General features: G+C 69.3%; 3 protein-coding genes across 3 annotated transcripts; 2 read left to right on the top strand and 1 right to left on the bottom strand.

Annotated features, from left to right (window-relative positions):
• Positions 1-586: 586 nt before the first annotated feature.
• AURANDRAFT_72707 (hypothetical protein) lies at positions 587-6,308 on the bottom strand (the record flags this gene model as incomplete). Its single annotated transcript, XM_009043467.1, has 5 exons — positions 587-1,297; positions 2,784-3,575; positions 3,704-4,276; positions 4,483-5,161; positions 5,290-6,308. Coding segments are annotated over 5 exons (3,761 nt in total), but the record flags the coding sequence as incomplete, so codon positions are not given.
• A 1,059-nt stretch (positions 6,309-7,367) lies between these two features.
• AURANDRAFT_59618 (hypothetical protein) lies at positions 7,368-8,525 on the top strand (the record flags this gene model as incomplete). Its single annotated transcript, XM_009043484.1, has 1 exon — positions 7,368-8,525. The coding sequence occupies one exon, from the start codon at positions 7,368-7,370 to the stop codon at positions 8,523-8,525; it is 1,158 nt and encodes a 385-aa protein (XP_009041732.1).
• Positions 8,526-10,024: 1,499 nt separating this feature from the next.
• On the top strand, positions 10,025-11,248 carry AURANDRAFT_67904 (hypothetical protein; the record flags this gene model as incomplete). Its single annotated transcript, XM_009043485.1, has 2 exons — positions 10,025-10,867; positions 10,991-11,248. 2 exons carry the CDS (start codon positions 10,025-10,027, stop codon positions 11,246-11,248), a joined length of 1,101 nt encoding a protein of 366 aa, XP_009041733.1.
• Between the last annotated feature and the right edge of the window lie 2,686 nt (positions 11,249-13,934).

The raw sequence follows: 13,934 nt of genomic DNA, 5'->3' as shown, positions 1-13,934 counted from the left end.
GCGGCGACTCAGAGTGGGCGCATTCCATCGTCGTAAGCCGCTATTTTTACGATGAAGTGCCGTGTCGACATTGCACCTCGACGCTGACGATGATGGCCGGGGCTGCCCGCGCGCTCGGCCTGCTCCTCCTGCTGAGAATAGGAGCCAGCGACCCCCGCGTCGCCTTCGCCGTGAGCACGAACAGCTTCGGCCTCAAGCCCGCGCTCGTCGCGCTGCTCCGCGTCAGGCAGTTCTACCCGGACGCGGGCCTCTTCGTCGTCGGCGACGGCGACTGGAACGAGCAGCACTGCAAGCGGCTGCCGCGCGACGCGACGACGGGGCCCTGGTGGCAGGCGGACCAGACGTCGCCCTGTTTGGTCAACACGCGGAGCCTCACGACGGCCAAGGAGCAGTTCGGCGTCGAGACGCTCGTCATCGACCACCCGCTCATCGACCTCATCATCAAGATCCGCTACCAGAATTCGGACATCCACGCCCACTACAAGACGCCCTGGCCGCCCCACTGCTACATGCCCATGGTCGTGCCCGAAATCTTGGCGGAACGGGGCTACGCGTACACGGTCGCCATCGACTACGACGTCTTCGCGACGGACAACCTGTTATTGAAGGAGCTCCCCAAGGTCGCGGGCATCGGCATGATCCGCGTCTACCCCAAGGAGTGCTGGGACGCCGACGCGCCCCAGCGGTCGCTCGACGACCCGCTCCGCCCGGACGGCAAGCGCGACCGCGACGAGCTTCTCGTGGGCTACCCGGCCTTCTACGACAACCGGTCGCGCGCCGCGCTGCAGGAGGCGGCGCCGGCGGGCTTCGCCTTCCGCGACGGCACGAACTACGGCGTGCTGGTCTTCAACAACGCGAAGATGGTCGAGAAGGGCTGGGCCGCGTGGTGCGCCAGGGTCGTCGAGGCGTCGCGCGGCTACATGTCCGGCGGCCAGGATCTCATCAACCTCGCCATCGGCCGCAGCGACGTGCCCGTCCACTACCTGCCCGCGCGCTTCAACGTCCAGCTCGCGTTCCCGGGCGAGCGCGACAACGGGCCCGTGTCGCGGGGCTGGATGGGCGCGCCCTACTGCGCCTACGGCTTCGCGCCCGTGCTCGCCGCCGCCGCCGGCGCGGCGTCGGGCGTGCGGGCCAAGGCCTACGAGCACGTGTCCATGGCCCACTTCGTCTGGCTCGACAAGCCCTGGTACGACCACGTGAAGCTCAACGTCCGCGAGATGCACGGGCCCGTCAAGTACCTGTTCCACAAGCCCTGGATCGTCGTGATGACGGGCTGGTGGTGGAACGAGTGGCGCGCCTACGTGAACACGACCTTCCTCGCGAAGGAGTTCAACCCGCGCGTGCTCGACGCGCTCGAGGCGCCGGACACGTACGTCAACGTGGACCGCGCGGAGCTCTGCCTCCAGCCGCGCGCGACGGCCTGCGGCAAGGTGCGCTCCGCGGCCGAGGAGCCCTTCCCGCCGGGCTGGGACCTCGCGGCCGTCCACGGCGCGCCGGGCATGCAGAAGGCGCCGTAACTTGCCGTTGTTGATAGGTCGTGCGGCTGGCAGGCCTTGAAATCACAACGCCACTGACAAACTTTCTGAAGACTGCGCGAGACGAAGCCTTGCCGCACGACCAATCAACAACGGCAATTGAAGGGCAAGATTCACACCGAACGGTTGAGATTTGCCGACGCGGCAGCCCGCGCGCTGGACACGGAGCGCTCCCGACATGTCCATGGAGCCCGGGCTGGCGGTCCTCCGCCCTCTCGGCGCGCCGAGCGACCCGCTCGCCGCCCGGCGGCTCGGCGATATGCCGGCGTCGACGTCGCTCAAGAAGCTGGAGCCCATCAGCGTCGCGCCGACGCAGCCGAAAAACGTGCGCAAGAAGAAGAAGACGCGCGCCCCGAAGGCGGCGCCCCCGACGCTGTCGGCGTCGCCGAGCCTCGACATGTCCGTCGCCTCCGTCGACGCGCCGCCGGACCGCCTCGAGGAGAGCATGGACGGGTCCGTCGTCATGGCCATGGCGTCGCCGGAGCGGCGGACGCCGGGCCGCTTCGCGGCCGACGGTTCGGGCTCGCCGGGCCCCGCGCGGGACCTCGCGCCGGCCCTCGACGCGCTCGAGGAGCCGGCGGCGCCGCCGGCGCTGCGCGCCTTCGGCGACGTGGCGCGGCTCGGGTCCGTGGCCGCGGTCGCCGGACACCTCCGCGTCTCGGCGTCCGACGCGACGCGGCGCGTGCTCGCGCTCTTCAACGAGACCTGGCGCGACTTCGACGGCGCGGGCCGCGCGCCGGCGGTCAACGTCGGCGACGCGCTCTCTGCCGCCGAGGCGCGGCGGCTCCGGGGGCCGCTGCGGTTCCCGGAGGCGCCCGCGGCGGACGAGCCGCCCGCGGAGGCGCTCCCCAAGCCCAAGACGCCGACGGCCCTCTCCGTGGACCCGCCGCAGAAGGCCTGGGAGGACGCGCCGCCGCCGACGAGCAAGCCGACGTCGCTCCACCGGAGCCGCGTGAGCCGCCTCTTCACGCGGCTCCGCATCCCCTCGCGGCGGAGCCGGAGCCGCCGCCGCCGCGTCGCGCCCGCGCCCGACGAGGGCCAGGTCGCCGTCGAGACCAAGGACTAGGGGGGGGGGCTTCCGTATAAACGGGTTTTTCGGGCATCCCCCGCGTACGAGGCGCGGTTCGCATAGAACGGGTGTTAGGGCATCCCCCGCGGCGGCACGCGCGGCCGACCGCGGCGCCGGCGTTTCCGGCGCCGCGGCGCGCCGCCGGGGCCGAGGCCGAGGTAGAGGGCGGCGCCGCCGACGAGGGCCCAGGCCGCGGGCGTCGCTTTCGTGCCGGCGCAGTAGGCCCACAGGTAGGAGCAGTCCTCGCCCTCCCACCGGTGGTACTCGCGCGTGTTCAAGTAGGGCTCGTACATCATCTCGCACTCGCACTCGCCCGTCACGGGGTCGCAGTGGCCGTTCGGGTAGGAGCAGTTGTTCAGGCAGACCTTGAACTGGCAGTACTCGCCGTAGTAGCCCGGGTTGCAGATGCAGCGGCTCACGGGGAACTCGACGGAGCAGTGGCCGCGCGCGGAGCAGTTGTGCTTGCAGTCCTTGACGCTGCAGTCGTCGAGGATGTAGGGCGGCGCGCACTGGCAGGTGCCGAAGCCGTCGCAGATGCCGTTGGACTCGCCGAAGGACCCGTCGAGCTGCTGGCTCTCGAAGGAGCAGGGCACGCGCGGCACGTCGATCTCGTACGAGTCGCCGTCCGTGTGGTTGTAGCCCGCCTGGCAGCAGTGCTGGCAGACCTGGATGTTCGTGTCCTCGTCGATGTAGCAGAAGTCGCCGGGGCAGGAGATGTTGGAGCAGTCGACGCCGTAGTAGCCCGGGTAGCAGCGGCAGAAGCCGTAGACGCAGTCGCCCTGGTTCGAGCAGTTGTAGGGGCAGTCGTGGATGCCCAGGCGCCACATGTCGTCGAGCACGGCCGTCTGGAAGGTCGTGTTCGTCGTCTGGTAGTACTCGCGCTCGTAGCCCACGCCGCCAAAAATATAAAGCTCGCCGAGGAAGCGGCTCTCCGTCGGCGTCTGCCCGAGCATGGGCGCGTGGATCGCCGCCTGGGCAGCAAAAGAGTGATGAAACGTCGCTTCAACGTGAGTGTTCCGCGCGCGCGCGTTCCGAAAAGAGCGTCCATGCTTCGAGACCGTTCCGAGAGATGATCGCTCGTCCAAAGATCAGCCGAAACGAGTGGAAAACGGCCGAGATAGGAGCCTTTGAAGTTGGGAATGTCGCTCTCTTTTGCTGCCCTGATCGCCGCGTGGTCCGACCGCTGGTTCGGGTGGAGGTACTGGAGGCCGATGTCCGGGAGGAGCGTCGCGTCGAGGGGGCAGTCGAACAAATTGCTCGCGTCCATGTACAGGTTCGACGGGACGACGCCGAAGCACTGGTCGCGGCACCCGTCCCAGCCCGGCGCGCGCCGCCGCGGCTGCGGCACGAGGATCGGCTCCGTCGCGCGGCCCGCGACGCCGTCCGTCGTGCCGCCGCGCCAGCCCATGGTGCCGCCGCGCGTCACCTCGCCCTTGACGGACGTGCAGCGCCGGTAGTAGGTGCCGCTGTACGTCGTGTACGACTCGTTCGCGTCGTCGACGGTCTCGACCTCCACAAAGTAGTCGCCGATGTCGCCGAGGCGCTCGTGGCGCGCGACCCAGGAGTCGTTCCACCACTGGGCGCCCCGCACCCACTGGCGCGGCCCCGTCGCCGCCTCGGGCACGATGGGCTGGTTCTCGCCCGCGGGCTCCGTCGGCGCCGGGTCGCGCGCCTGGGCAGGACAAGAGTGCGAAATTCCCAACTTCAAAGGCTCCTTTCTCGGCCGTTCTCCACTCGTTTCGGCTGATTTTTGGACGAGCGATCATCTCTCGGAACGGTCTCGAAGCGTGGATGCTTTTTCTGGAACGAGCGCGCGCGGAACACTCACGTTGAAGCGACGTTGAATCACTCTTGTCCTGCCCTGTCCCGCGCGTCGACGATGCCGTAGAACGGCGCGCCGTTGTAGGTCCCGAAGTTGAGCGCGCTGTTGTTCGGGTCCGGCGCGTACCAGTCGTTGAAGCGGCAGCCGGCCTGGGACGGCGACTGGCAGTGGGCCCGCACGGGCCGCTTCCACTCGAGGAGGAAGCACTCGTCCAAGTTGTCCTCGACGGTCTCGAGGTCCGACGTGCAGTTCTCCGGCCAGAGCGGGTAGACGACGCCCTTCTTCTGGAGCCAGCGCATGGACGACTCCGTCGTGTTGAAGTACCACGTGTCGTCGAAGTGGTGGGACCCGTTGAAGCCGCCGAACATGATCAAAATCCGCCCGTCGAGCACCAAGGTCGTGTCGCACCGCGGGGCCGGGTTCGAGGACGACACGGGCGCGATCAACGTCCAGTAGCCGTCCGTCAAATTGTAGAACCACAGATCGTCGAGGTAGTAGGGGTAGTCCGGAAACGGAATGAAGCCCTGGGCCGTCGGCTTCGCGACGACGCCGAGGCCCGAGCCCGGGCCGTCCGTGGACAGGTAGGGGAAGAAGGTCGTGTAGCCCCCGAAGATCCACATGCCGTTGCGCTCCTGGTCCAGCGCGGCGACGTGGCCCGCGCGGGCCTGGGGCCAGGACGCGACGCACGACTGCGCGTCGCGCTCGTCCCACGTGTCGCCCGGGATCGTCGTGCACCTGGGCAGCACAAGGGTGATTCAACGTCGCTTCAACGTGAGTGTTCCGCGCGCGTGCGTTACAGAAAACACATCCACGCTTCGAGACCGTTCCGAGAGACGATCGCTCGTCCAAAGATCAGCCGAAACGAGTGGAAAACGGCCGAGAAACGAGCCTTTGAAGTTGGGAATTTCGCTCTCTTGTCCTGCCCCGTCGTGCGCGTGAGCTTCTCCGTGAGGTTCGTCCAGGTGCCGAGCCCCGCCGACGACGTCGGCATGGGCTCCTCCGGCGCCAGCAGCCGCTTCTCGTAGACCCAGAGGTCGCTCAGGTAGCCGCCCTGGGGCAGCAGCTCGTACGAGTCCCACCGGTTGTCCTCCGAGTTGTCCGACGAGAAGCCGTGCCAGAGCCGGAAGCCGCCGAAGATGTAGAACGTCGTCCCGTCGGCCACGATGGAGAACTTCCAGCGCTTGCCCGGCGACTCGCCCGGGTTGAAGTGGCCCACCTCGTAGATCTCCATCCACGACCCGTCGCGGACGTCGAAGCTCCACAGGTCGTCGCAGTAGTCCTCGCAGCGCTGGCTGAAGCCGCCGTAGATGAGCATGGTCGAATCTAAAAACATGGCGGCGCCGTGGAGCCAGCGCTCGCTCGGGTGCGTGCAGATCTCGCGGCCCAAGATGTACTTGCAGCCGCCGCGATGCGCGCCGTAGTTGAGCACCGTCCACGTGTGCTCGACGCAGGGCAGGTCGCCGTAGCGCGTGCAGTTGAGCTCGTAGGCCCAGACGTCGTTGAAGTAGAGGCCCACGTCGATCTGGTTGTCGCAGACGTAGTACGCCGACGCGTTGCCGCCGGCCTCGGACGAATTCGTCAACCGGCACGTGCCGTCGACGATGGGGTTCTTGTCGTAGCTGACGAAGTCGATGGTGCCGTTGACCGTCTCGATCTCGTAGGTCTTGGGCACGTGGTTCCGCCGCACCTCGTTGGACCGCCCGCCGAACATGAGGATCATCGTGTTGAAGAGCACCATGGTGTGGCCCCGCCGCGCGCCGGGGCCCTGGGGCAGCCGCCAGAGGTCGCGCCACTCCTGCGTCGCGTTCGACTCGTAGGCCCACTTCTGCCAGGCCTCCGCGCCGGCGAAGAGGAGCAGCAGCAGGCGGCCGCGGCGACCCATGGCCGAGCGCCGCGGGCAACACCAGACTTTCACCGGACTGGGCAGCTTGATGGGGCAGCGTCGACACGGTGCCCTTTTCCTCCCGAGCGGCGGACGTCGCGAATGACGTCGCGCGACGTTTACGCGGGTGTGTGCAGGGGCGGGCGGGTGGGCGGGGGCGGCGGCGGCCTAGACGTAGACGGACGACACGTCGGGCGGCCCCTGGAGGGAGCTGACGATGAGCGGAAAGACCGACAGCGCGACGAGGACGCCGAACCAGAACTTGGCGTCGCTGGACACCGCGGGCATCTTCGGCGCGCTGCGCGCCGCGGACCGCGCGGTGGACGTCACCTTCTGCGTCGTCTGGCGCACGTTCTGCCGCGCGACGCGGCCCGCGCGCTCGACGTCGAGCCTGCGGCGCGGGGTCCGCGGTCGCGGTCGCGCGCGCGCGGCTCAAGTCTCTCGGCGGTCGCGCGCGCGCCGTCGAGGAGGGACGGGTGCGACGCGGGGCGCGCACACGGCCTCGTTTCGTCGCGCCGCGCCCGTGTCGATCTCGCCGCGCTTCAGTTTCTTGAACTCGTCATCCCAATCGATGGCCCCGGGCTCGACCTCCGGCAGGTCGTCGCCGAGGCGCAGCGCCGTCGTCGCGTGGCGCGGGACCGGGGCCTGGAAGGCCGCCGCTGAGGCCGCGAGGGCCAGCAGGATTGATAATATCCTCGGAGCCATTGCGACCGCTGGCAGAGAAGCCCGGCACTCCGACTCGCTTCGGCACGATGCAGCGACAGAGGCGAGACGGAGACGCTTGAGGTCTGCGGCCCGCCTCGTCATCCGCGCCGCGCGCCTCCGATGCGGCCCACGGTCACCTTAGTCATGCTCCTGGCGTCGCGGACCGCGCGGTGCCTCGTGCGCGTCGCGCCGCGGTCGGCGGCCCGCTTTGCGCCGCTGCGCCGCGCGTCGACGGCCGAGCCGGCGGCCCCCGACGCCGTGGACCCGTCTAGCCTCGAGAGCGCGTTCCTGCGTGAATTTATTGGACGCGGCTACCTCGCGCAGTGCACGGACCTGTCCGGCCTCGACGAGGCCATGAGCGGCGGGCCCGTGGCGGCGTACCTCGGGTTCGACGCGACGGCCGACAGCCTGCACGTCGGTTCCTTACTCCAGATCATGATCCTCCGGCTCCTCCAGAAGCACGGCCACACGCCCGTGGTTTTGGTCGGCGGCGGCACGACGAAGGTCGGCGACCCGAGCGGCAAGGACGAGAGCCGGAAGTTGTTGGACGACGACGCCATCGCGGGCAACATCGCGGGCATCAGCGCGATCTTCGACAAGTTCCTCGACTTCGGCCCGGGCGGGGCGGTCCTCGTGAACAACGCGGACTGGCTCGACGAGCTCGCCTACGTCAAGTTCCTCCGGGAGTTCGGGTCCCACTTCTCCGTGAACCGCATGCTGAGCTTCGAGTCCGTGAAGCAGCGCCTCGGCCGCGAGCAGCCGCTGAGCTTCCTCGAGTTCAACTACATGATCCTCCAGGCCTACGACTTCGTCGAGCTCGCGAGGCGCTACGACGTCAAGCTCCAGCTCGGCGGCAGCGACCAGTGGGGGAACATCGTGTCGGGCGTCGAGCTCGCGCGGCGCGTCGACCGCAAGAGCCTCGTGGGGCTCACGGCGCCCCTCATCGCGACGAGCGACGGCCGCAAGATGGGCAAGACGGCCGAGGGCGCCGTCTGGCTGAGCCCGGGCAAGCTCGCGCCCTACGACTACTGGCAGTTCTGGCGGAACACGGTCGACGACGACGTCGTCCGGTTCACGCGCATGTTCACGGACGCGCCGCTCGAGGAGGTAGACGCGCTCGAGCGGGAGCTCGCGGCGGCGCCGGACGCCGCGGCCGTCAACGCCGCGAAGCGCCGGCTCGCCGACGCCTGCACGACGCTGCTCCACGGCGCGGACGCGTTGCCCGACATCCACGCGACGGTCGACCGGCTCTTCGCGGGCGGCGGCGGTTCGGCCGCGTCGCTCCCGCGCGTCGCCGTGGGCGACGCGGAGATCACCGTCGTCGACGCCCTCGTCTCCGCGGGCTTCGCCAAGTCCAAGTCCGAGGCGAAGCGCCTCATCAAGGGCGGCGGCGCGCGCCTCGACGGCGCCAAGGTCGACGACGTCGACGCGACCGTCGCGCTCGAGGCCGGCGTCGACGTCAAGCTGAGCTCGGGCAAGAAGAAGCACGCCATCCTCGAGCTCGCCGGCTAGGGGCGGGGCGGGACGTAACGTTCGGTGTCGCGGCTAGGAGTTGTGCAAAAGCCTAACGCGGCTCAGTTACGGCCGCTCGCTCCCGAAAGAGCGGCGAGGCCCGCGACCGTCAACAGGCGGCACGCCGGGTAGACCCTCGGCGTCGTGTCCTCGAGCATGGCGCGGAGGCAGTCGTTCTTCGTCTCGAGGAGCAGCCGCCGGAGCGCGGGGAACGCGTCGAGCCGTCGGAGGTCCTCGGAGCTGGCCTTGACCGACGCGGAGTCGTAGGCGCGCCCGGGCGTCTCGGGCACGCCGAGGAAGGCGCGGACCCGCTCCATCTCGGCGTAGGCGTCGAGCTGGAAGGCCTCGTAGTAGCAGAGCAGCGCGGCGTCGCCCGCGGCGTGGGCCCAGTCCGTCAGCGCCATGTTGCGCTGGATCCGCGCGTTGACGCTGTCCGCGAAGTGGCCGAGGTCCGACCGGTCGTACGCGCGCCTGTGCCGAATTCAAATCTTCAACTCGACTTCAATGTGAGCGTACGCGACAGTTTCGACGCAACCTCTTCGGCTTTGCTTCGAGAAATCGACGAGAGCAATCGATCCGTCCAAAAATCAGCCGAATCGACTTCGATTTGACCGAGCTAGAGAATTCTGAAGTTTGGTGGGGACCCCCCAAACCAGTGGTCGAATTCGGCACAGACGCGCGCCACTTGGCCAGGCGCTTCGCCGGGTCGCTCGGGCCCGTCGCGGCGTAGTCGCGCGCGGCGGCCTTGTCGCCGTGGGTCGCCAGGGCCATCTTGACGACGTTCGTCCGCACCCAGACGACGAGCCGCGCGGCGGGCACGTTTGCGACGAGCCACGCCGGCACGACGCGACCCAAGGGCGCGAGCGCGCCGCCGTCGCTCGGCAGCGGGTTGTAGCTGAAGCCGACGGCGCGCAGGCGGCACTTCCTGTCCACGAAGCAGGCGAGGGCCCGGGCTGCACGCGGCCCAGCGCGGGCAGCCCTCGCCTTGGCCGTAGTAGCCCGTGGGCTCCGCGAGCGCGCGCGCGAGGTAGCGCCGGAGGTCGGCGTCGCTCGCCGGCGCGGCGTGCGCCCCGCTGTTCGTGAAGGCCTCGTCGAGGAAGTAGGTCTTGTCGAGGCGCGCGATCATCGACGAGAACCAACTGCTCCCGCTGTTGCCCTGTTTCAGCACGACGAAGCCCACGGGGGGTGTTGCGTTGTGCTTGTGCGCGCCCTTCGGCGTTAAACTCTCGTTGCACGCCCGTTCAAAGCCTGCGGAGCAGCGGTGCAGCAAGAGCAGCGGCGCCAGGGAGCGCATGTCGATTCACATCGTGCTCTCTCGAATAAAAAAACTGCAACTTGATGTTCAACAACCCAGGAGGCCTTCTCCCAGCCTGGTCAGGTCCACCTCAGGCCCGACTGTGCCGTCCGCACGCAGCGCCGTCCGGCAGCGAGGCGTGCCAGAGGTCTGCGACACCGCCGCGTCGAACCAGCCGCTGCGACAGCGCTGCCGCACCCGCGCCATGCACCGGCTCGCGCTCCTCCTCGCCGTCGCGCGGCCGTGCGGCGCGCTGCGCGTCGCGTCGCGCCGGGCCTTCGGCGCGGCGGCCGCGGCGGCGGCGTTCGACCCGGCGGCGGCGCGCGGCGGCGAGGTCGACGACGCCCTGCGGTCCTTCAACGGCGGCGACTACGAGGCGTCGCTCCGGCAGTGGACGGCGCTCACGGCGCGGCGGCCCGACGACGCGCTCTGCTGGGGCAACCGCGGGACGCTGGAGCTGATCCTCGGCTCCAAGGCGTCGACGCTCGGCGCGGCCCCGACGGGCGCCGCGCGGGACCTGCTCGAGTCGTCCGTGGCGTCCTTCTCCCGGTCCGTCGCGCTCGCGGCGTCCGACGACGCGCTCGCCTGGAACAACCTCGGCAACGCCCAGGCCGTGCTGCTCCGCTGGGACGCCGCCGCGCGGTCCTACGACCGGTCGCTGGCCGCCGCCCTCGCGAACGAGCGCGCGCTCGCGTCGATCCCCGCGTCGAACCGGGCCCAGGCGGCGCTGGAGCTCGGCGACGCCGGCGACGCGGAGCGCCGCGCGGCGAACCTCGTGCGCCGCGACCCGAACTTCGTCGACGGCCGCGCGCTGCTCGCGGCGATCCGCTTCGAGCGCGGCGACCGCGCGGGCGCCGAGGAGGCCTACGCGGCGCTCTGCGTGCCCACGGTGACGTCGCCCAACGGCCTCTCGCCGCCGAAGCGCGGCCTCGGCGGCTCCGACTGGTGCGAGCTCTACAGCACCGTCGACGTCGTCGTCGGCCGCTGGACGCCGCGGACGCTCGACGCCTACGCGCGCTTCCTCGCGAGCCGCGACGCGAGGGCGCGCGTCGCCGCGGACACGCGGCCCTTCCAGCGGTTCTAACGGGAGGTGCCATACGCTAATCTGCGCCTTTCTGTGCTCGTTCACTGTAAAATTTTATTTCCCGAGTTCACCGTCGACCTCTACAAGGTCACGGTGCCGCTCTCGCCGCTCGGCAAGTCCATGCTCAAGATGGTCGGCGCGGTCATGTGCACCACCGGCGTCTACCTCGGCGCGCTCGCGGCGGGCGCGTCCGCCGCGGAGGCCTTCGCCGCGATGTACCTCTTCACCGCGGCCGTCACGGTCAAGTTCGCGCTCACGGAGTGCGACGCGGTCGGCGTGCCCAAGTTCGGCCCCCTCGCCTGGGCGGGGCTGTCGATCGCCCTCGCCGCCGCCGCGCTCATGTGAATACGACCCCTCCGCGCCGAGGCGGACCCGCGAGCGTCCGCGCGGAGCTCGAGATCGCCCCCTGCGAATTAAGCGACCTAGGCTCCGGATCGTATTAGTAGTCGGAGCGGTCATCTGAGTCGCTGGTGTAGGAGGTACGGTCCGAGTTGTAGTCGTCTCCGGGGCGGCCAGTCACGGGTGCATGGGTCTGCTTGACGACGTCGGCAATGAACTCGAGGAAATGATCTGTGGAGCGCACATTCTGGTATTCGCCGTGGTCAAAGGACAGGGTAAGAGATTGGAGCTGAAAGCTACCATCAGAGCCGATAGGTCTCAGGGTGGCGAAGGGTTCGAGCATGCAGGCTTCCACGCGATCGCTCTCGATCAGCCTTTCGTTGAGCGAACTCTCGCTGAAGTGCTCTTCGCGATTGTGCCGGAACAGGTCACAGTTTCCAGCGGAGTATGTGAGCAAATCTCCTGCCTTGAGTCTCTCGGCTTCATAGTCTCTATCGAGAATCTCGATTGACCAAGGGTGGACATCCTTGATAAACTGGACGCATTCAAAGCTTTGCACGTCAATGACATGAATCGACTGTTGCAGTTTGCTACCCAGCTTTTCTCGAATAGCCTCCGGCGTCCACCAACCATGACCCTCGAAACTGCAATCGAATCGAAACTGCGTCTGCTCCATGATATTGACCCGCGGGGACCAGCCGAGACCGAATTTCTCTCTTCCTAGACCAAGTCCATCGGGAAACATCTGCCACGTCGCTAGACCGCTGAATTCACCCATGGTCACGAGGAATGCGAGTCGATTGATCGCCGCCGCGCCGACTCTGGCCTGACAACGCGCCACGAATGCTTCGAAGCCCGTTCGATCGTCGTGGAAGCCGTTCGCGTCGAGCCGCGCGATGTTCGTCCTCGCGTCACGACTCGTGCGGAACGCGCGAAATATGCGCCGACAGCTGTCAGGAGCCATGACCTGGCGAGGTCCGTCTGAGCGAGGCAAAAAACCATTGCCCAGCGACGCGAGCGCTTCGCCCTCGCGCGGCCACGTCGCGCGCAACAGCGCGCTCCACAGCGAAGTCTCGAAGCTTTGCACCAGGTCGCGCATGGCCCGGGACGTGCTCTCGTAGCAAAGCACGCCCGACGCGTCGGCGTAGGTGAGCAGGTGTGCCATGACGTCGCACGGCAAGGACCCCAATCTGGAGGCCGCCATCGCGATCGACGGCGCCCCGGGGCTTGCGGGCGCCTGCTCACGAGGCGAAGCCGCACAGGTGGACGCGCTAAGACTGATTCAAAAGATGCGCCCTCGTGCCCGCGCGGATTGGCGCAGGCGGGCGGCCTGGGTCGTCGCGAGATGCTCGCTCAATCTCCACTTGGACGTCGAGGGAGGCCTGCTAGGCGTCCTACGGCGTCTGCCTCGCCCTGCGACGCCTCCTGCGTTGCTTATCCAGGGGGCTTGCGGGATACCTCGGCGATCCGAGGGAGCCAGCGGCGCGAGGCCGCCGCCTCGCCCTGTGCCTCGCCCATGTGCACACTCTCCGCGGCGACGCGCCGCCGCGGCACGACGCCTCGTGGTCGTCGCGCGGCGATACGACGAGAGGCCAGCTGCTTAAGGGTCGCTGGGCCTGTTCGCGGAGGGGGGCGGGCGAGGGACAGAGGGGTGGCGGGAGGGGTTCGGTCTTGTCCGGGTCCGGCGGGCGGCGCCGCCTAGTCCTCGTCCTCGTCCTCGTCGTCGTCGTCGTCGTCGTCGACGGTGTCGAGGTAGGAGAAGAAGTCCGTCGTCTGCGTGAGGGTCTTGATCTTGCCCGGGATGGCGTCGCGCTCCTCGGACTCGTCGTCGCGCCAGGCCTCGAACGCGTCGATGTCGACGACCTCCGTGAGGAAGAGGCTCTTGAACGCCTGCTGCACGAGGGCCTTGCCCGCGTCGTCCTTGGGGAAGTCGAGGCCGTGGAAGTGCTGCTGCGTCGCGAAGAGCAGGTCGACCTGGGCGGCGACGTCGCCCTCGGGCGCGACGGCCTTGAGCGCCGCGCCGCACCGGTCGGGCTCGAGCCACGCGAGGTCGGCGCCGTTCGCGCCGTAGAACGCGAGCGCGAAGGCCATGGCGCGGGGCTTGAGCTCCTTCGCCGCCGCGGCGAGCTTGTCGCCGACGGCGCCGCCGTCGACGAGGCCCTTGACGGCCGCGGTGTCGCGCTCGAGGTCCGCGGCGCGCTTCGCCAAGGCCGCGGCCTTGGCCTCGGCCGCGGCGGCCTTCTCCGCGGCCTTCCGCTTCGCCTCCGCCTCCTTGACCTTCTCGGCCTCGGCGCGCTTCGCGGCGGCGAGCTTCTTCTGGGCGATCTGGAGCTCCTTCTCCGCCTGGAGCTTCGCCTCCTTGTACTCCTTCTCCTGCTGCGCCGTCGGGAACCGGCCGTTCGAGGCGCCGCTCGGCGCGCTCGCCATGGACGGGAACTCCTCCGCGGGGCCGCGGCTCGCCTGCGGGGCGCCGCCGCCGTAGCCGCCGTAGCGGCCGCCGCCGCCGCCGCCGCCGCCGCCGCCGCCGCCGCGGTCGCCGTAGCGGCCGCCGTCGCCGCCGAAGCGGTCGCCGTCGCCGTCGCGCATCGACGCGAAGCGGCCGCCGCCGCGGTCCGGCGGGCCGCCGAAGCCGCCGCCCCGGTCGCCGCCCCGGTCGCCGAAGCGGCTCGGCGCGCCGCCGCCGCCGCCGCCC

Source organism: Aureococcus anophagefferens (genome assembly GCF_000186865.1).
Source record: "Aureococcus anophagefferens unplaced genomic scaffold AURANscaffold_55, whole genome shotgun sequence".
In the NCBI taxonomy this organism is placed as follows: Eukaryota; class Pelagophyceae; order Pelagomonadales; family Pelagomonadaceae; genus Aureococcus; species Aureococcus anophagefferens.
This window is presented reverse-complemented; position numbering and strand designations above follow the sequence as displayed.